Consider the following 22,500-nt stretch of genomic DNA (forward strand, 5'->3'; position numbering starts at 1 on the left):
CAATTTGATCTAGTGGTTAAGGTGCTGGCCTAAAAACAGGAGACTGTGAGCTCTAGTCTTGCTTTAGGCATGAAAGCCAGCTGGGTGACTTTGGGCCAGTCACTTTCTCTCAATCCCACCCGCATCACATGGCCTGTTATGGAAAAAATTGTTGGAGGAAGGAATATTGCATGTGTTTGCTTCCTTGAGTTATTTGTAAAATAATAAAGGCAGAAAAGAAATCTAATAAATAAATATATCTCTATAGCTACTGCTTTATTTTATGAGCAAGATGCAGTCAGTCTATGGTGGTTCCCTCAAAGGTCATCTGAGCTTCTTTTTCTCCATATTAAGCTTCAACTGCCCCTATTAGGCAGAAGTGGTGAATCCAATGCAGGGTCAGAAATTGCTGAACCACAATTCCTGGCCCACAACACGGCCAATGAGGCAGACTACAGAGCAGTATTCAGCAACACTGGAGTATCTCCAATTCCTACATGCAGCATAGCAAACCATTTTGGGGACAGAAGGCAAGACAAAGTTAACTCTTTTCTCCTGGGTCCACCAAGAGACTTTGAAAACTGCTCTTTCCTTGTGGTCATTCATTTAAAAAAAAAAACCCTTCCAATAGAAACAGTGAGTCTTCTTTTCCAACTGGTGAATGTGTGTGGGGAGAGGAAGGTTCAGGAAAAAATGAGCTGCACTTGGAATTAATCCATCCATCCCCAGGAATCTATCCTTCTCACTCCCCTTTTCATTATTATTAGATGGCTATAATGTATATCTTCTTTCTTCTTCTTCCTAGCATTATTCTTTAATAACACTTAACTAGGAGTAAAGAGATAACTTTTTCCCCTATCTCCTTCACACCAATACAGGTACTCCTCAACTTAAAGACCAGAATCGGGACTGGAAATTCGGCTGCTAAGCAAGGATGTTGTTATGAGGGGTCCTCTTTGAGCTTGGTTGTTTTCTGCTGTGACCTAGGCTTCCTGAGTCATTAAAACACACGAGTAGTCCCAAAAACCTCTTTTATTGCAATAGCTGTGAATTACGTTCATTCACAGCTGAGTCCTAATTGGTTGCAAAAACTCCTTCGGGAGAAGTCCTTCGGGATAATCACCAACCTTTATCTCCCTTGACACACTGCCAAAAACCTACTTGACAAAGCCACATGGATTCCAGAATCAAACAGAGATGCCGACTGGGAACAGCATGAACAACATTGTTTTCCTGCAAAGTGCCCACGTGCTTTTGCTCCTCTTTTAATCCTTATGGGAGGGGCCAATCATCTCCAGGCCTTACTCCCGAGTCATCCCTTTTGTTTTAACTGTTCGTGCCTTCTGGCAGCTCTGCGCATGTGCACATTAGGAACATGCTCCTCCTGTTCCTCTGCCTCTCTGCTGTCCGACCCTGGAGGCTCGAGTCCGCGCATCACTCCCAGATGGCCCTGGTCCCATCTCTTTCTCCGACGCAGAGCCCTCGTCCAGGCCTTCCCCAGACTCCAGGACTGGCCCATGTTCCTCCCCAGCCTCCTCACTGTCCGACTCAACTGCCAACTGTGGGAAGTTCACAAATGGTAATCATGTGATCCTGGGATACCGCAATTTTTATAAACACATGCCATCTGCCAAGCACCCAAATTTTGATCAGATGACCACAGGGATGCTATGACGGTTGCAAGTATGAGAACCTGTCATAAGTTGCTTTTTTTATAGTTCAATTGTCACATCAAAAAGTTGCTAAACAAATAGCTGAGGACTATACATACTCTGTACTGCAATTATTTTTTAAAATATCCCCGTAACTGTGATTGTTCTGCTGCCCCCTTCTATTGTAAACTTTATTTTTTAAGATATGCACTTTAAAAAGGCCTTAGTAGTTGCATCTGAGGAATTCTTAAGAACTGAAAAAATTATTCTGCATAAGATTATAGTTATAAAAATCTTCACATGCATTTTTTTAAAAAATAAATCCAACAGCTAACTTCAAAATAGACCAGTTTAGAATTTTGCTGCATGACTGCATTCATATGGATAGTACTCAGGAAGATCAAAATATTCCATTCAAGAATATTCTGACCTTAAAACAGTCATTTGAACTACAGAATAACAGAATTGGAAGGGACCTTTGTAGGTCATCTAGTTTAATTCCCTATTCAAGCAGGAGACCCTATACCATTTCAGACAAGTGGTTGTCCAGTCTCTTCTTGAAAGCCTCCAGTGATGAAGCACGCACACCTTCTGAAGGCAAGCTGTTCCATTGTTTGATTGGTCTCACTGTCAGAAAAAGTTCTCCTTATTTCTAGGTTGAACCTCTCCTTGATCAGTTTCCATCCATTGTTCCTTGTCTGGCCTTCGGGTGCTTTGGAAATTTGGACTGTCCTGAACTTGATCCACACTCAAAGCAAGCCCACTCACTATCTAACAAATATTCTGTACTTCCCTTCTCCCCATTAAGAAAAATCTCACTCAGGGACTTCCAGCTGACGTAGCGGCGATATCAAACACAGGGAACAGATCTCCGAGTTTCCTCTGCTGAGTTCTCTCTGTCTGTGGGCTTTGAGAGGAGCCAAAGCCACTTTGTAGGGGCGGCGAAGCTAAGGAGGGGCACCCTGAGAAGTCGGGGAAGACATCACAACTCTCCTGCTGAACCCCAAAAGAATATCCAGGAAAAGAGGGGTTTTGGATAGGCATTTCAAAATGCTAGAAATATTTACTTAAAAATTAATATCAACTTTATATTTTGGACTGTTACCATTAAAATTGGATAAAACTGGTTAATATTGAAATTTGACGTAAGAGAGTGCCACCTGCTTACAAAAGGAAGGCATAACACATTCCCAAAATCCTAGAAATACTTGGCTATTGGAGACTTAAATGTGAGAATAAGAAAGACATTATTATTAAAGTGACCCCTGAAGGCTATAACACAAGACTGAATTTATAGAGGGACTTATGAAGGTTCTGGAAAAAAAATTGGGACTATCCAGAGGAACAGGTCGATCAGCTTTGGGATATAAAGATTTACAAATATTGAACTTTTTGAGAAGTGACTTTAGGTTTGAATATATCGTTTTTGGATTATTGGACAAAAGTGGGATAAAATAAAACTAAACAAGATACTTCACCAGGAAGAAATGAATGGAATTTGGGAAGAAACTGTGTTGTTAATTCAAGGTATACTTTGACAAGAAAATGCAAGGAGATTATGAATAAAATGCAGAGCGTAGATGGACAGCTGGAAAACATGATACAAAGGACACGGAGTGATCAAGACACCCAGGAAGAGGAGGAGCCAATTGAAAGAGTAGATGAAAATACAGAACAGATAAACCAACAAATAAAATAAGATGACAGGAAGGAGATAACAACAAAAATAATAATGACTGATGAAATAAGCTGAGGGGAGAGTATTTTTTAAGGGAATTAATAAAAGGAATTAAAAATTGCAGGAAGACTTTTTTGGAAGAAAGATAAGGGTAAGAGTAGATATTTTGGAAATTAGACAATAGAAAAGGGCAGAGAAGGGAGAAATGTTTAAAATGATTATTCACGATATGGAAGCAGATGAAGATCCAAGAGAGGAATATGGGAGGAAAGCTAAGAAATGAACAATTAAAGCTTTAAAGCGGGCAAGAGACAATGGATAGAAAGGGAGCATTTTTAAATATAATAGTGACATAATTAAAAAAATAGGGATGGAAACTAGAGAGAGGGGGATTAATGGAATACACATTTTTATATAATAAGGTGAAGTAATAATAAAGGGGAAATCAGATGGTATTATTAAGTATGCTTAAATAATATGGTGATTGGCATAAAAATAACATATTGAAATATTGAATAATTAAATAATGGAAGATTATAACAACATAAATATGTGTATTATTATTAGAACCATTTAAGCTTGTTCAATGTAACAATTATTATTAATAATATTTTATTTATACCGTGTTTTCCCAAAAATAAGACCCTGTCTTATATTTTTTTGAACTCCAAAATAAGCGCTTGGCCTTATTTTTGGGGAGATCTTATTATTTTGGGCACATGGAGCAAGACGGGGCTCCTCTTGCCATCTTACCTGTTTTCCAGCTCTGTCTCCCTAACCCTAACCAGAGGAAATGGCAGGGACTGGCTGCGCATGCATTTAAATATTTTCGGGGGGGGGGGCTTATTTTAGCACACGCGCTCAAAAGCCCGATTGGGCTTATTATCCGGAGAGGTCTTATTTTTGGGGAAATAGGTTATTAAAAGGAATGACACTCAGAATATGGTGATTGTCATAAAAATAACATATTGAAATATTGAATAACTAAATAATGAAAGATTATAATTCAACATAAATTGGTGTACTATTACCAGAACTATATAAGCTTGTCAAATGTAGTAAATATGATGAATATTATTTGTACTAAAATGTATGACACTCAGGTGCCACACTGTTCACGCATTGATATGTTTGTAAAAAAGTAAAAAATAAAAAACTTGGAAAAAAAAAAGAAAATCTCAATTACATGAGCCTTGATAGTACAGTGGTTTAGTGCACCCTGTCATTAACACAGCTGCCTGCAATTTCTGCTGGTTCGAATCTCTCCAAGGCTCAAGGTTGACTCAGCCTTCCATCCTTTCTAAGGTAGCTGACTTTGTATAAAATATACAAAAGAGTGAAGGCTATTGCTTAACGCATTGTAAGCCGCCCTGAGTCTCCAGAGAAGGGCGGCATATAAATCAAATTAAAAAAAAAAATTACAAATATGATTAGCTTAGGACTAGCTTAGTCATTTCTATTTCTTCCCTATCAACTGATCATGATTAATCTACACAATGCAAATAAATCATTTACAAAATGTTACATGTACTTAATGATGTTCAGTAATAAAACTCAAAACTTATATAACGCAGGATGAGTAGATTACCTTTCATTTTTGAATGAGTATCTAATACAGGATCATGACAAACTTTACAGGGCCACCACGGACGTCTGTTCAATTTGGCCCATACAAGATCTCCAGCTTCATATTTCACTGGAGCAGGTTTCTTCTTGGTTCGACCCTTTGAAGTAAAACAAGAAATCACAATAAATCAGTTGCTGAATTAGTTCTCATCCTTCCTCACTGTAAAAGTGCACCATATGAATTGGAAATTAAAATAGTCAAAAGAGTATTTCACTTCAAGGCAAACCTAATTACAAAATTTTGTATAAAGTTAATGTTTTGAACATTTATAAATCATACATCTATCAACTTTAAAATCTGTGAACAAATCCTAACTAGTATTTCTGCTCTCTTCTGAAAGGAAAGAGCTCTGGTCTTAACCATGATATTGCCAATAAAAATGGGGAAACGAATTTATATTACTAGTACAAAATATTTAATCACGGAGATGCTTTGTACCTTGTTAGGGCTCTATTAGTAGCATCTTCCTTAAGGCAAATAAAACAGTGTTAGAAAAACAATTTTTATTAGCATGAAAGGAAGAAGAACTGGAATCCAGAATCTGCTTTTTTATGGTAGTATGGCTTTCCCACTCCACAGATCACAGCACACACAAACCAGAACACAGCTCAAGTATTAAAAATTTGCCACAACAGTATTGTAAAAAGAGGTAGCAAAATGGCAGACATCCAAAATAATCTACCCAAGCATAATTTTTTTCCACTTAAACATACCATGATCAACGACATTTTCCTTTGGAAAACTAAGGGTGTTGCTATGAAGAATTCACAGGCATTCAATACATTAAATTCAACATAAGTGCAACACAGGAAAGAAATACATTTATTTATTAAATTTGTATGTTGCCCATCCTGCTGAAGGCTGATAGTGCTGATATAATTTTTTTTTATCATTTTAGCCTTATATCACCATCCAAAGACTAATGAATCCAATGTTATTTGCTTCTGAGAAGATGTGCACGATTGCACTGTTCAGTAATCTCAACATCTTCCATCTTAACCTACTAAATTAGTGGTGGTGTTTTTCTGTTAAATTAGATGCTCAATCTAGATATGCAACCTCTTTTATAACATAATTTCCTCCCCTCCCTGGACTGTCCCTGGATTTTTTCCCCCAGTATTCTATACTACCCTCCTTTACACTGGCCCAATTGGTATATTACCTATTATGGCAACAACTGGTAGAAATAATTATCCCATACAAAAGCCATGCTTGTTTCTACTCAGTCATGGAGATAAAATCTATTTCACATGTGCTATTAAAATGTCCCACTGGCAACTGAACTTACTTACTTTTCCCAGTTGCTATCCATTTAATATTGTCACTGTGACCAGAATACCATTATCCTTCTTTTGGGTGCCCACTTTTAAACAAACTTAAGAAAGTTGCAAGATACATACATTTATTATTATTATTATTATTATTATTATTATTATTATTATTATTATTATTATTATTATTATATTTATTGTGGGATTGGGTCTTTTTCCTGGGTTTGATCTTGGGCTGCAAATAATAAACTTTGAACTTTAATCATCATTCCAGGATATTACCATGAGACCATGATTAGCTACTCATATAGATTTCTAAACTATAATTAATATTTTTAATGGTAGTCATCTGCATAATTGCAGATAAATTATATAGGGGAAAAAGGAATGTTATGCCATCTGAAACAGGAACAATGCTACATTCTCTGAAGAGGTATAAACCAAGAGTCCATTGGAGTTGGGTGATCAATGAATGTAAAATAATAATAACAAAAATAGCAAGAAGTCCCTGTACCTACTAGGTAAAATTACTCCCAGGGTCCAATTTTATTACCACAACACTGTCCACTACTACTCCCTCCTTCTGTTTTCTACTACTAAGAAACATTTGTTTCTTTGCATAAGAATAAACTGATTTCTATACAATCAGACTTCCTATTTTCAGGAATAATCTATTTGTTTATTTCTTCTTAATTCCAGAAACCTCAGAAGCCATTTTATATTAACCGTATCAGCACAGTATTATGTGCAGCCTCTGCCTCTAACTAGACTTCATCTGCAGACATTGACTTCAAACTTTTTGCCTTCTTCTTCTTTCCTTCTCCAATTTTGAAATCTTGCGTGCCATGGAAGAGATCAAAATATTTCTAAAGGCTTAATAAAAATATAACCATAAAGCAGAGATTGGAATCTAAAAAAAAAATTATCTTAAGTTTGAAAAGAATTTGTGCTTCAAATAAATAAGCAAAATCTGAATTAGAAAATGAGACCGTATATCCTGTTTGCAGTAAGCATGGGAAGCTATTGTGGCTTCCAGAATGAAGAATTAGAGTATCAGAATCCCTCACCAATGGTCAAGGTTGACTCTAGCAACCAGAAGATGCCACTGATCAATATCTGGAGAAAGAGACGTCTTCACTTTTGCCTTACATGATATATTTTCTACTCTGTTTCCCCTAAAATAAGCCCCCACTGAAAATAAGCCCAACCCAAAACTATTTAAATGCATGTGCAGCCAGTCCCTGCCATTTCCTCCATGTGCCCCAAAATAATAAGTCCTCCCTGAAAATAAGGCCAAGCGCTTATTTCGGGGTTCAAAAAAATATAAGACAGGGACTTATTTTGGGGGAAAAACGGTGTGTTTATAAGCAGGCTTATATATAATTGTTTCAACATAAGGATTTTTTTTTTTTTTTACTGGGGAATCCTAGCATAGCATAGTAATTGCTAGTCTGGAGTTAATTTATTTGTTGAAAAGTATTAGAAAAATAATTCACCGACGTTGGCATATTATGCAACCTCTGTCAGCATGTACATACATTTTAATTATTGTTTACAAGTTCACAAGCATTACTGGCAATCTTCTTGTTCCTACTGGCGTATCAAAGGAAGATTGTTGCTTTCAATTCTAGACATTTCCTCTAGGGTGTTCATCTAAGGATGTTCATTTATATGAACATCTAAGGATGTTCATTTGACTCCATTGTTAGGATTATGTAAATATAGAGTTACCGTCCGCCCCCAATGCACAGTTTTATAAACTTTTGGACAACAAGAAAAAGCAGTCTCTGCTCTTGCTTAGTAGGACAGAAAAGAGAAAAATTACAAACGTTGGATATTCCTAATGGAACACAGGAAAATTTTGGAACAGGAAATATCAACTAAGGAATGACTATAGCAGGTATAACACATTTGAGCTAATGTATGCTAATATGATCTGATACATTTGTGCAAAAGAATTAAAAATTTAAGAACTAAGATCTTAAAGCAAAATCAGGCATAAGATATAGCATATGTCAGGAATAAGATAAAATATGTCTTGAGAAAGACCTTTTTGGGCTTTATCATGTAGATCAATACTTAATTCCTTTGAAAGATTATTTTAAATCAAACAGCCTGATAAAATGTTATTTCAACATCAAACTTTCTGTACTTAGATTGTATTTGCATACAATAGCACCACAGAAACTAAATGTAAGTCTGAATTCTCTTAGACACAAAAATTAATAATAATAAAATTAATTCTTTATAGAAGTAGGATCTGTCCCATGTAGATGAATTGCAAGTTTTCCTATGACTCCCACCACATTTATTTCTGCACCATATCCTTTGTGCAGCTGTCTGGATTTCTGTTCTCTCTAGGTTTCATATACCCATTCCTAAAAACTATACAGTATATTCCACGTGAGACCAGATGCAGGAAAATTCATATATAAAGCTAAAAAAAATGACTTTACCCCATGAACACTGAACAATCCATAATGGCCTAGTTTGCAAAGATTCTCATAATATGCTAAGTAAAACAAAGTCAACTCTATCATGGCTTTGCATAACCTTGCCATTATAGATTAGCTTCATGAGCAAATTCACCTAACATGGTTTATTCAAGAGACCATTGTTACAAATCTTGATTTCAAGTATTTATGAAATAGCAATGTTTGCATAATTATGCATACAATATTTCCAGGAATATGTTTGCTTTTGGTGTGCGCGCACACATATACACACATATATGTGTATGTGTGTGTGTATACATACATGCATACATTCATACATACATATGAGATAATTAGACTTTGTCATATACGATTGACGGTACTTGCCTATTTTGACTTGGTGCTATATGTGAACATATCTATTGTGTTTTAAAATTCATAATGCATAATTTAATATAAGGTTCTTCAAACGTGCAATGCAATCTCAATAAGCAACAATGTATCTACAAATATCTCTCTTAGGATTCAACAGGCTCTAAGTTCCACTCATTTTTAAAAGATTCTTTTAATTAAAAAAGTGATTAGGAATCTGGCACGGCACAATGCAGAAACAGAAAACAGTCCAGCTTTATTTTCACAATTATTTCCAAGAATACCCCCAGGATATATAAAGCTACTTGTAGGCATTCTTAGAAAATTACAGTGGGCAATGGCTAAAATGCAGGATGAGAATTGGGGAGATCCAGATGCAAGTAATAGAAATAGCCATAGAACTTCACAGGGTGAATTTAGAGCTATAAAGTGAGTTATAAAATGAGATGGGATATAAACCTACCAAATAAGTAAATAATGCAAGGAAATGTAAGGAATGCGTAGTGAATAGTTCAACATTGAGCATGGATTAAGATAATGATGTGTGACATTCCCTTGGAAAAATATAAGGAACGCTTGTGATGATATTAAAGATATGTTGACTAGGATGTGGATGTAGGTTTAGTTTAGTATAGTATTAGGAAAATGCAATAATATAGATCTACAACATACTACTACATACTACAACAGTTAATCCTCGACTTACAACCACAATTGATCCCAAAATTTCTGTTGCTAAGTGAGATATTAGTTAAGTGAGTTTTGCCCCATTTTACGACCTTTCTTGCCACAGTTGTTAAGTGAATCACTGCAATTGTTAAGTTAGTAACATAGTGTTTAAGTGAATCTGGCTTCCCCATTGATTTTGCTTGCCAGAAGGTTGCAAAAGGGGATTGATTACATGACCTTGGGACACTGTAGCTATCATAAATATGAGTCAGTTGTCTAGCACCCAAATTTTGATGACGTGATCATGGGGATGCTGCAATGGTCATAAGTGTAAAAAATGGTCATAAATCATTTTTTCTCAGTGCCATTGTAACTTTGAACAGTCACTAAATGAACTGTTGTAAGTTGAGCACTACCTGTAGTACTGTAGAATATAGATCATAGTGGATTGTAGGTTTAGTTTAATAACAGAATGCAGAGGAGCTAATTCTGGCTGCACAAGACCAAGCCTTAAGAACAAATGCAGGCAAAGCCAGAATAGAGAAGATAGCCACAGACAGCAAATGCCACCTCTGCAAAGAAGCTGAAGAAACAATGGACCAGCTAGTTAGATGCTGTAAGATCACACAGACAATGGTATGACAAAGTACCAACAATGCTGCACTGGAGTATCTGCAAGAATCACCATTTATCAAGAACCAGTAGAACCACAAAGTAGAGAAAATAAAAGAAAATGAAGAAGCTAAAGTGTTCTTGGACTTTAGAATTCAAACAGATAAGCACACTGCCATGTTAACACCCCAGAATTAATAACAGTTAAGAAACACACAAAAAAAGTCTGGATGGTGGATGCTACAGTAACTGAAAACAGCAAAATAGAAGAGAAACCATTGGAAAAATAACAAAATACAAAGAACTGCAAATAGAGGTAAAACAACTCTATTGGAAAAGAATGCAAAGATAGTACCGAACAGTAATAGGCACCTTGGGTGCAATCCCAAAACAACTGCAGCACCACTGATCACCAAGTGAGAATATCATCATCAAAAGTAAGCTTTACTTCAAACAGCTTACATCCTGAGATGATACCTTTAACATCATGAAACAACATTTAACTATCATAGGCCTTTGGGAAGGACTCAATAGGTGGTAAAAATGCCAAATCCAGTCTAAACATCGGGCTGACTATATGACCAACAATAATAATATATTAAATTCAAAAGCTGCCCAACTCTCAACAACTCTGATCATTTTAAACATTAAGTACATTTAAGTTAAGAAAACTACACAGAAAAAAGAGTAAAGTTGGCAGAGATGATAAACCCAAATGGGAAAAAAGAAGAAGGGAGTCTTCAGTCACACCCACTAAAAGTCTGGATCAAGAGCCAGGGTTTTTTTTGGGTCCTCTGAAACAGCAGTAGGGTGGAGGCCTTTCAAATCTTGGGGAATACCCCATTCCAGAGGTCTGGCATTATCAAGAAGGCATGCTTCTAGAGTCCTGATAGATTGCATTGTTTAATGAAAGGAACTTGGAGTGTGCCAACCCTGCCAGATCGGATCAGCTGGGTAGATTCTATGGGAGGCAAGTGGTCCTTCCAGTAACTGAGCCCTGTGCCATGTAGGTTTTTAAAGGTAGCAACCAGCACTTTGAATTATTTACTTGGAAACAAACAGGCAACCAATGCAGTTCCTGAAGCGGAGGTGTTATATGGGCATACTGAGGCATAATCAGCACTGCCTACACCATTATGTTCTGGGTTCCAGTTGAAGAGACCTCAAAGCGATGATATAAAGATAGAAAGTTTTGGAGAAATATAGATAGTGGAGCCAGTATAAACAGGATTTAGCTATACTTCCATTTTTAAATTCTAATGTCACTGTTTAATCTAATGTTTTAATGTCTTTTGTTCACTATTTCTCACTTATTTTTTGTGCATGACTTATCCCAAAAAGGAACACTATGATAAATGTATATGCATCTAACAACATAAATCATCAAGAATAACTTCATCAGTTTATTATGTAATAAACAAATATTTATGATTAACAGAGCCAGTGGAGCAGCCATTCTTGAATAAACTATCTTTTATTACAAAGTCAAATTTTATGACATGATCCACAATATGCTTTCAGAATTCTCAGGGGCACAAGCCAAAAACACAGCCATTCCCTCTCAGCATTTTGTGAACCAGGTCACTATGACTTGTTACTTTATATCGAGTTGTGGCTTGTTTTAATCATAGCTTGAAAATATAATGGTCATATAATGGCTTAGTGAGACATCTAAATTCAGCCATTCTGTCAAGTAGAAAAATTAGAACTCGTATCCCTCACAGAAATTACTTATATTCAGGTAGCTAAATTATAGGTAAAGGAGAACTAGGTTTCTTCTTTAACAGTTGTATAGAGGAAATTTCAGAAGATTAAATTTGCAAAGAATAAATGAAGCCCAAACTTTTTTTGTATCTGCTCATCCTATTCTAATATGAAGATCATGTGAGTATTGAGCTGCAATTCTATTGGCTAAGGGTAAACAAGGCTAAGAGTAAACAATGAATTTTAATGGAGCTAATTCTGAGTCAACATTACTGCACACTCATTTCTTCTCTAATCTTGTAGAAGACAAAGCATGCTATCTCCAAAGATACAAATTGCTTGGGATTCAGAAATGATGGCTAATTCGAACATTCTACTAGCCAGCACTGGCCAACAACTCTTATCATCTTTGTTTGCTAAATGATTATGCTGGCTGGGGAGTTGTAACCCAGCATACCATTGGAAATAGTTAATGAATAGCTAAAATTTGGAATATTTAATAGAATTTCTTTACATAATAGTTCTTCCTCAACCAATTGAATTATAGTACTTGAGTTTTAATTAGAAATACAAACAATTCAAAACAGGTGTTCCTACTTAAATAGCTAGCCTCAAGTGGACGCTTATGCAAAATATCTAATTATTATTTTATCTACCCATTATTATTTTCCTTTTAAAATCATAAATATATGATTTTCACAGGGGGCAAAAACCTTTATCAATTTTAACATTTCTTAGTGATTGCAAGAACCACTAAGTAAGAAATTACACTAATCCAAAAGATTGCATTTCACTGACCATTTCCTCTGGTTTGTTCTATTGAGTACAAACAGTACTTGTTCAGCAACTGTTTGGAGTTATGGCTATAATGAAAAAAGGAACTTTACAACCAATCTTTGCATTTATGACCTTCACAGGTCTGTAAAGCAAAGGAAAGCTGAAGTAAGGTCATAGGCACAGTTGCTGTTTCACTTAGTGACTTCTTTGTTTAACAACCAAGATACAGTTCCCAATGGTAGTAGCTAAACATCTACCCGCAACACAAAACAATTGGTTAAAGGTCCTTCTCTTATCTCTATATCTTTTGAATCTGATTAACTCTGTTGTTATCTCTTTTATTCAATAGAGAATGAGAGTCTATTGCTGTAATTATTTTGGATTTGTGAAAGTGTAGGATTATCCCCTATCTTAAATTTCATCATACTTGAACTGTGTTATTCATTGCTTCTTGATGACCTTAACAGCCTATAAATACTGCCAGATCCTATTTCAATTCTTGACAAAGAACTATACACTTAATTTCCAATTAGTCATCTTCTTGATTGCTTATCTGTTGTTTCCTCTGACATTTTTTAGTTCTCCCAAGTTGGCTAGAGGCATCAAATGCCAAGAAAAGCTAAGGGGGAGCAATTAAACAATGTGTACCAATAGGCTTGCTTGTTCATATGAGATTATAGTTCTTGTAAATTTTGACTTACCATAGGAGAATAGTTTTCTCTTCTATGCCTTCCCAAGCTAAATGTTACTTGGAATTTTATAGCAGTTATTATATAGAATGGGGCCCCCCAATTCTCAGTCCGTGGACTGGCACTGGTCCGTGTCATGCCAGAAACCGGTTCGTCCAAACAAGCAAAGCCCCATCCGCGGGATGCAGGCAGCACAGAAAACCATGTCCCCTCTGGTCCGTGGAAAAACCTGTCCAAGGAACTGGTCCCTGGTGCCCAAGAGGTTGGGGGCCACTGATATTGGACATAAATATGACTATAATTACTAAGCCAAGATTGAAAATGTATTAATTATGGCCTCACTTCAAATTCCAGAGTAAATGAACCACATAAATAACATAATACACAGCAAACTTCCTTTGTTAGATGCAATTTTTGAACAGAATCTAACTATGCAAATCTCTATAAATAATTTGCTGATCTCTGCACCTATCTATAAACAAGAACATTCTTCTGCAGCATCTTTATGTAATTTGTGGCCTCAGAAGACTTAAAGACATGTTGTAAAAAAGTTTATAGAATTCATTCAGCTGATAACCAATTAAAGTTCTACTATTTACAGGGTAACCTCCTAATAAGCCTGAGACAAGTAATATTAAAGAATATAGATACAATCACTAATTTTTCAAGAAAATTTTTTAGCTATACTTCAAATGATGGTCTTAAAAACTGAAAATAAGTTGAAGAATATAGGGACAAACCTTATTTCTTTCCCTAGGCATGAGAAATAATAAATTTGGAAACATTGGAAGGGCTCAGAAAATCCTTTTCCTTTTCCTACTTCTCTTTTCAAATAACTTTCCTCCCATCAAGATTTTTCATCTCAAAAACATCATACTGACTCTGAAATATAATAAGAATCACAATTTATCACCTTTTCTGAAGTGGAAATATACAAATCTGAAATTATTTTGCACTATGGAAACTACTTGTCTCTCCCATTGTATGGAAGATGCATTCCCCATACATACTTGCATTCAAGAAAAGGATATTCTAGGTTCAACTATGATTTTAAAAAATGAATTGTAATAATTTGTATAAATATAATATTCCTTTGATAGCACAAAAAATTATTCAAAAAACCCAAAATTTCAATGCATTGTATCATTATATTACTACCGGTAAGTGCTTCTTTATGACAGTTTTTCACAATATTTTCCTTTTTCTATCTCTCTTGTTCTTCTATCTTCTTTATGAAGAAAAGCAAGCCAACCAATGTAAAAAATTCATAGACCAATTCTCAATACATAAATCATGAGCAATCAATATTCCTTTAAAGAAATGCAGTTTTAGAGTAATGAGAAGTTTGGGGGGGGATTCTTTTTAAACTACTATCAGTTAATAACTGCATGCAAACTCTGTCAAAAGTTTGACAGAAGTTCACTATAACTCAGCACCAATCACATCAGATTCCTAGTATGTAAATTCCACCTAAAAAATTATAACCCTGGTTGCAGAACCTCCAACTTAGGGCTCCAAAACAGTGGCCTAAGAAACTTCAAAGCGCATCTCTAGGCCAGCCATATGTGGGTCATTGCTGGCTGTGCCACTGAAATAATCTGAGCATACTGTACTTTTGTTCCACAAATTGTATAGCAGATAGGTAATGAGGATGCCTCCTTCCTCTGTGGAAAGATGCCACATAGCCATGTCACCTACAGAGTCCCCAGCTGGAGGTAATGGACAATGTGAACCAAAAATCTGGCGATGCATCTGCTAATGAGGGTTTCAGGATAAAAAGTTATTTCCATTCGGATTAAGCCAGTTTGGATTCCAGTAAACACTATCCATGAGTATTGTATAAATCATGTATTTTTTTTACATAGCATTTTGAACAAAGCATCTCTTCAAGTGTCCAAATAATCAGAGTTTCCCAACAATTTGGTACAGCTGCTGTGAAGGCCTTCCACTGCCAAGTGGATATATTTCTGCATGCATAGGCTCTTCCAGCAGGGCTAATGGTGAAACAAAGCAGCTGCAAATAGTCCTGATGGAAATGCCTTCTATGCTTGCAAAATCCATGGATGTATGACCTTCACAACAACAGCATCAACTTTTTGGAGGACACATCTGCCATATCTCTTGTGGAAGCAATTCTTCACTATGTGTTACTGAATTGTCTAAAATGAATTTCTTTCAAAAGAATGCATCCTAACTCATTCTTTATGGAAAGACATATTTCAGTTGGAACAGAGGTCCCCAGCCCCTGGACCAGACTGGTACCAATCTGTGGCCCATTGGGAACCGTATTGCACAAGTAACGGGCAAACAAGCAAAGATTCATTTCTGCATGCGCACGAGCTAGGTTGTGCATGCAAAGCTATCCCCTCCCCTCCCGCTGCCACCGCCACTGCTGCTGCTGGTCCATGGAGCCAGAAAGATTGGGGACCACTGAGTCAGAATACTGTCCCCTTGTCTTGAACATTAAGATTCTGCAGAAGTTTCAAAAGGATTTGAAAGGTTTCTGCTGTTTATCTAGAGAATGTCCACAGAAGTATAGGAAGTGAGTTTTCTGAACATGATTTCATTATTTAAACTATATCTATCCCACTTCCCATCAAAGGCCCATATTTAATATACCGGAAATGGGTTTTTCTGACAATATATATATATGTAATATTTATTGTTTGAATTGAATTTAAACGGTGCTTAATGATGGTGAAAGCATTTCAAAACGCCAAATATCTACAGATTTTACTGCAGAAGCAATCATCCAAAATGTAATTCCCTATAGCAATTATATCAGTTGAGAATTAGCTATCTACAGTATATATGCCTGAATTTAATATACATACTACCCTACAAGCTCAATTATATATTCAACTTACAATTAATCTCACCTACACATTTGAAAATATATTCACTTAAAAATCAATATAGGTACCTAGTATGTTTTGAATTCTCCTGTATGAAATAAAAAACTAGATAAATTTTGACATTAATACAAGATTAAAATATGCACATGGCAGAAACTAACAAATCAAGCCTAGCCAAACCTTTTTTTATATAATCCACCTATCCATAGCTATAATTATTGCACATGTCCAATAAGTGCCTTTTCATAATGTACTTTAAATTTATTTTCAGCTCCGCTGAGCTTGTTGAAAGCACCAGAATTATTCATGTTTGCATAAATTAACACTGTGTGTGTTATCTACAGGGAATATTATTTCTGCAGCTTTCTCTTTTTTTCTCATTGACTGATTTTCTTACTCATTAGAAAGGAGAGGAAATATTACACTTTGTAGTTTCCTATTGAACTGATTTGGCATTCAATGGTCACAATGGCACCCCCTTTCTGGTTATGTTTATTAATGTGGCTGAAAGGATATTTAATTGTGTTTTTTAAAAATGGGAGTATGGCCACAAAAACAGTTCCTTCTGCAATAGTAGCACTTCTATAATGTTTTAAATTGTTCAAATGTTAACTCTATAGATTGGACCAGGATCATTTTTAATCAGCTTTTAATTCAGTGGGCAATTTTGTTAGCAAGCTGAAAAAAAGCAAGGGCTTGATAGGGTTTTGGATTAACTTAGAGCCTCTGTGGCTCTGAAAAAGATTTTTTACGGATTAGAGAACTCATCCGGACAATGAAAGAGATGGTACTGGGCTCAGTCCTGAAAGGGATGACTGGCAAACATGGCTCCTTTTTTTGCTAGGAGGAATACTCCAAGTGGGACAGTACTTCATCCAACCAAGCCTCTGGCTTCTCGACTCTCATCCCCATATCCTATAAAAGTACCTCAAACCTACCCATTTGACAGGCAAAGTGCTGACATTAGCTCAATCTCTATTCTGAACTTGCATGCTACCCTCCCTATTATTTTGCTCTAAGAAGCAAGGATAAACTGTACCCACTTGAATAATTCATAAAGATATCTTCCAAACTTAAATTCTGTTACTTGATATTTTCAAGGCTATGGAAATAAAAGGGGTCCGAACAGCGAAGAGATATTCATCCTAAAGAAATGTGTAATTTTCTTATAATCCAGATTTCACTGGTGATAAAAATTCAACTCATACTGCTAACAAACATTCTTTGAGAAAGCAGTTAATAATACTGAAGAAAGTATGACATGAGCAAAGTGCATATGGACACATTTTTATGCATGTACAGAGAGGTTGAGAACTAGATATGGGAAACAATAACTCCAGATGATCATTAGATTGTAGTAAAAAAAAGTTCTAAACCAGAGGTGTCAAACATGCGTTGTCATAGTGGCGTCACATGATGTATCAGGCCTTTTCCCCTTCACTAAACTGTGCATGGGCGTGGCCAGCACATGATGCATCCGACCAGCGGGACGAGAGTTTGACAGCCCTGATCTAAACCACTCTTGCCACCTGATGGTCATCTAGATGTTTGCAGCCAATCTGATAACCATCTGAGAAGAAGCTGCCACTGACTAAGCATTATTTAGGATCCAGGCCAATATTAGTAGTCAGCAGTGCATTTAAATAAGTAGGAGTACTAAGTATGAAGTTACAATTTGGCAAACACATAAAACAACCATAAATATTCATACTATAGCTTTATCCAATACACCTCTGAAGCATATCAAAGTCCTGCACAAAGGAAAAAGAAAGAAAACAATCAAGAAAGGAGAAAGTAGCAGACCGAAGTCTATTGGGTACAGACAGAACATCTCCAAATGGAACATACTGGTCATTAAGACAATTTCCAAAGAGAACATACTGGTTACTAAGCAGACTGGTTAGACGCATTTCAGCAATGATATTCTTATCATCACAAACAAGTTCTAGAAAACAGACAATCTACATATTCAAAAGGCCACCTCGTTAATTTACATGTTCTAATGCCATTCCCTTTTATCTATAAACACTGAAACATTATATTTAACAATGTTAGGAAATGAGGGGCACAATGAAAGTGGGATAGAAAGTGACAAATAAATAGATCCGTTAACGTAACAAATATATACTAGTAGAATAGAGAGACAAAGTATGTAGATTTAGATTTGATTCTCCAAAGCCCCACTGACTATAACAGGGATGTATAAAAAAGCCTATCTATCTATCTATCTATCTATCTATCTATCTATCTATCTATCTATCTATCTATCTATCTATCTTACAGGATGCAAAATGCCCTTACATACAGAACAAAATTTTAAATGTCCTACTTATTTTAGGATATCCCCTATCATTCTTCTCAAAAGATAAGAATGGAAAACATAGCAGTATTTTACCTTCTGTGACCCTTCACAAGAGTAGGCGGCTGTAGTTCTCTTATCTTTTTTATAAGAACCCTGGCTTGCATTAAATTCATGTTAATTTGATTTATATTGTGAGCAACTCTGTTATTTCAAAAGTTCAAAGAAGTCAAAACAATTTTAATCTAATCTGGACTATTTTCTTCATTGTCTCATTTGCTAGACTTTGGGGATCAACTGTTATCAGCATTATAAAAGTAAAGAATGGTATGACATTGTCTTGCCAGAGGATATTTTGTTTCAAACCCCCAATGGCTTTGCTTCATTGTTATTATGGAATTTTATTTACCTCGAAAATGTATTTTAATTTTATTTTCCTATAACAACATGGTTCAGACATAGTACGATGTGATAATGCTGTATTTTGTTGGATGGAGTACCACATTTAATTTTTGAGTGGAATGTAGAGAGGCCAGAATGAGAAAGGGAAGAAGAGAGAGGCAAAAACTACAACTGATTTAAGGTTAAACTAAATTACAATAAAATTAAACACTGTATAAAATATGTTCCTTTATAAAAGAAAAACTATATGTTGCCATATTTGTGCAACACATTGTTTCCAAAGAGCAAAGAATTTAAGATTTTGGGCTAACTCATAATTAAATTTAAACAACCCAAATGAGAAAACAGGAAACGGAAAACTTGTTTCAAACATTAATAATATAGTAATGTAGTAATGATTTGTGGTTCTCCTTTTATAAATTTAGGACCTTTCTTTTTTCAACTCCATTCATTATTTAACATGCCTACTAGTGATTCTAATTCCAAGATTAATCTAACAATAAATTTAGCAGGAGTTCCCACCCCATAATGATGTTTTAAAAGCTATAGGCACAATAAAAGTTCTTCTCACTGCAGAGAGAGAAAAAGTTAGCATTCAGTACTAACAAAACGGAATATAAAATATGCAGCTGTACCCAACTTAACCCATATAAAGAATCTTAGCATAGTTCTTATTCCCCCAGTTGCCACAGTGCTGTGCAAGATGACATAGCTACATATAGGGATTCAAAAATTAATTGTGCAGCACCTGGTTTAGAATCTATACATTAGCTCAATTAATGCTTTTTTTAAAAAAAACCCAACATTTTATGGTTGTTCAGCAGAAATACCAGAAATTATCTACACACATAAAGGTAGATTTGTTTATGGGAATCAAACTCAAGAGTCTTTATCACCAAAACAAGAGAGAGAAGTTCAGACAGAAGTTGAAGTTTCATTATAAATACTATTTCTATTTTCCACTGCCTTGGAAAAGACTTCATATTTTTCTACAGAAATACTAGAATTTTCTTAGAATTTAGATGAAAAATAAAAGGAAAATGTCTTAAAAACTTCAGTACCTTGGAATGGAGAAAAAGATTTTTAAAAAGACATTGGACAAAAAAGGCTAACAAATTTATTTTCTGAATTATCCCCTGAGCCTGCAAGACACTTCAAAATTCTAATATTTTTATATCCCAAAATACTGTCACTTACAAATTGATACATGTAATATTATCAGTGTATAGGAACACTCTTTTTGTTATAAATTTCCTATATAGTGCTGTGTTATCCTATTGCCGTGATGGCAAACCTGTGGCACACAGAGCCCTCTCTGTGGGGACCGTCTCAGCCAGCTGGTCATCGGGTTTCTGGTGCTCTGGCACCCACATGCACCTTCCAGTTTGGGCACTCTGTGCCTAAAAGGCGCACCATCACTGTCCTATTGCATATTGCTATCTTGTGTAGTGTCCTTACAAGCCCTGGCAAGACGTGGATTGTAGATTTGTAGTCCACCAGTCTGAGGAGAATTGATGTATATATTAAACAACTGTACTTTCTCTGTGTATTTTCTCTTCCAACAGTACATTTAAAAAAGAGGAAAAGTTTCAAGGTCAAGCTCCAACCAACAATATGAATTATGTCTTGATTTTTAAAAAATGTACCCCAAAATAATTAGTGCTTACTGCTGTAATAGACACAACTGGTAGGATCAATATATAAATAATGCTGCCAGATTAGCTATACACCATGATTAATAACAGAAATAGATGAAAAAAAGCCATGTTCATATCGAATTTCATTTTTCTGTGTAAAAAAATTAAATATTCCTGTAAATATTTCCCTTTCCCTGGATATATTTACCCAACCCACCAGAGTGGGAAGGCAGCGTATGTTGCTGGTCCCGTCTACTAAGGAAATATACCCGATGGGACCTAGAAGTAGGGCCTTCCCTGCAATGGCTCCCTCCCTTGGAATATCATTCCCTCAGAAAGAAGGTTGGCCCCCTCCTTGATACTTCTTTGGAAGGCCCTGAGGACTCCAGGATGATTCAGAGTCAATTAAGTGGCTTGTATGATCAGGTTTCTCAGTGCTGGGTGCAGGGATGTTGTTTTGGGGGGGGTTTATATTGATTTTTAACATTGTGTGCCAGCTGGAGTCATTGAGTGTGAGTTGGGTGGCCATATAAATCTATTTAATAAGTAGCGGCATTTATTAGTCATACCAATAACTTTGATATTAGCTCCTCAGTATACTAAACATACATTGTACAATGTGTAATGGCTATGCATTGTATAGCCATTATTTGTGCTCTCAAATTTCTTGCTGCAGCATTAGCCACAACTAACGTTTATAAGAGAATAAGATCTCTAAGATTTCTCAAAGTCAGTGGAATCTACTATTACAATATTTTCTGATTTTTAAAAAAATCCTTATTACAAAATGGAAACCAGGCAATTACTCCATACTGCATACCTAAGAGTACTTTCTTCCTAATATCACATTCTCCGGCTTTCTTTCTCTTTTGACTATAATGCAGGGTCTCTGACCTTGTCAACTTTAAGCCTGGCTGGGGAATTCTGGGAGTTGAAGTCCGCCAGGCTTAAAGTTGCCAAGGTTGGAGACCCCTGCTATAATGCACTAAAATGCTCTTTCCCCTCACACATTGTATTTGTTGTTGTAAGTCAAGTGGATGTTTTTATCCTTTTTTAACAGCATAGACTCTTACTAAAATAGAGAATAAAAATGGATTTCCATTAGTTAAATGCAGTATAGTCTCCAATTTATGTCAGCAAATTCCTTTTCATTTGTGAAAAAAATGTCATAATTTCTCTGTGATACTATAACATATTTTCCTACTGATAAAGGAAGTATCACTGCTGGGAAAAAAATGACCCCATTCTTTGTCACGAGGAGTCCCCAATCCCTTTTTTCCTATTTTACTTATGTAGACACTTATGTCTACAGAATTATGTGTCGGGACCTGAGAAATGTTGTCTATATCGGTTTTGCCAATGCATGGAACAGCCACTTCCATACTCTATGATTGTATCTGAAAAAAAATTGGAAAATGGGTCAGAATAGAAGACCATCATCATCATCATCATCATCATCATCATCATCATCTACAAGAAAGCAGATCTGACTTCTTCGAAAAGGTAAAATAGAAAGTAAAGATCATAAGGAAAGCTGAAGTAAAAGAAGATGGCAATGAGATTGAAGAAAGCATAAAATTGCCAGCAGCTTCCCTCACGTTTAATTAGTTTTGAAGAAAAAGCATTATGATATTCAAAGGAAGTTTTAGAAAGGAAAATACATAACATTTAAACTACTGTTTCCTTAAGTACTACCTCATTTACATGTAAATTCTTCTTTCAAATTGAGTTTGACTCCTAATCAATATACATACTGTTTTGTTAGCAACCATACAGAAGTGAGTGCCTGCTGCCTTCTTCCAGGGTATTTTTTTCAATATCCTAATCTAGGCTAAAAGCCTA

The 22,500-nt window shown here is 35.7% G+C and overlaps 1 protein-coding gene across 1 annotated transcript in view; it reads right to left on the reverse strand.

Annotated features, from left to right (window-relative positions):
* The window catches only part of NSD1 (nuclear receptor binding SET domain protein 1), a 68,871-nt gene that overhangs the window by 35,548 nt on the left and 10,823 nt on the right, over positions 1 to 22,500 (reverse strand). Inside the window, exon 3 of the mRNA XM_070937151.1 lies at positions 4,898 to 5,033. Within this exon, the coding sequence (XP_070793252.1) occupies positions 4,898 to 5,033 (136 nt within the window). The remainder of the gene's footprint in view (positions 1 to 4,897; positions 5,034 to 22,500) is intronic.

Source organism: Pituophis catenifer, unplaced genomic scaffold, assembly GCF_029215685.1.
Source record: "Pituophis catenifer annectens isolate HBS135680 unplaced genomic scaffold, rPitCat1.0.hap2 SCAF_2, whole genome shotgun sequence".
NCBI lineage: Eukaryota > Metazoa > Chordata > Lepidosauria > Squamata > Colubridae > Pituophis > Pituophis catenifer.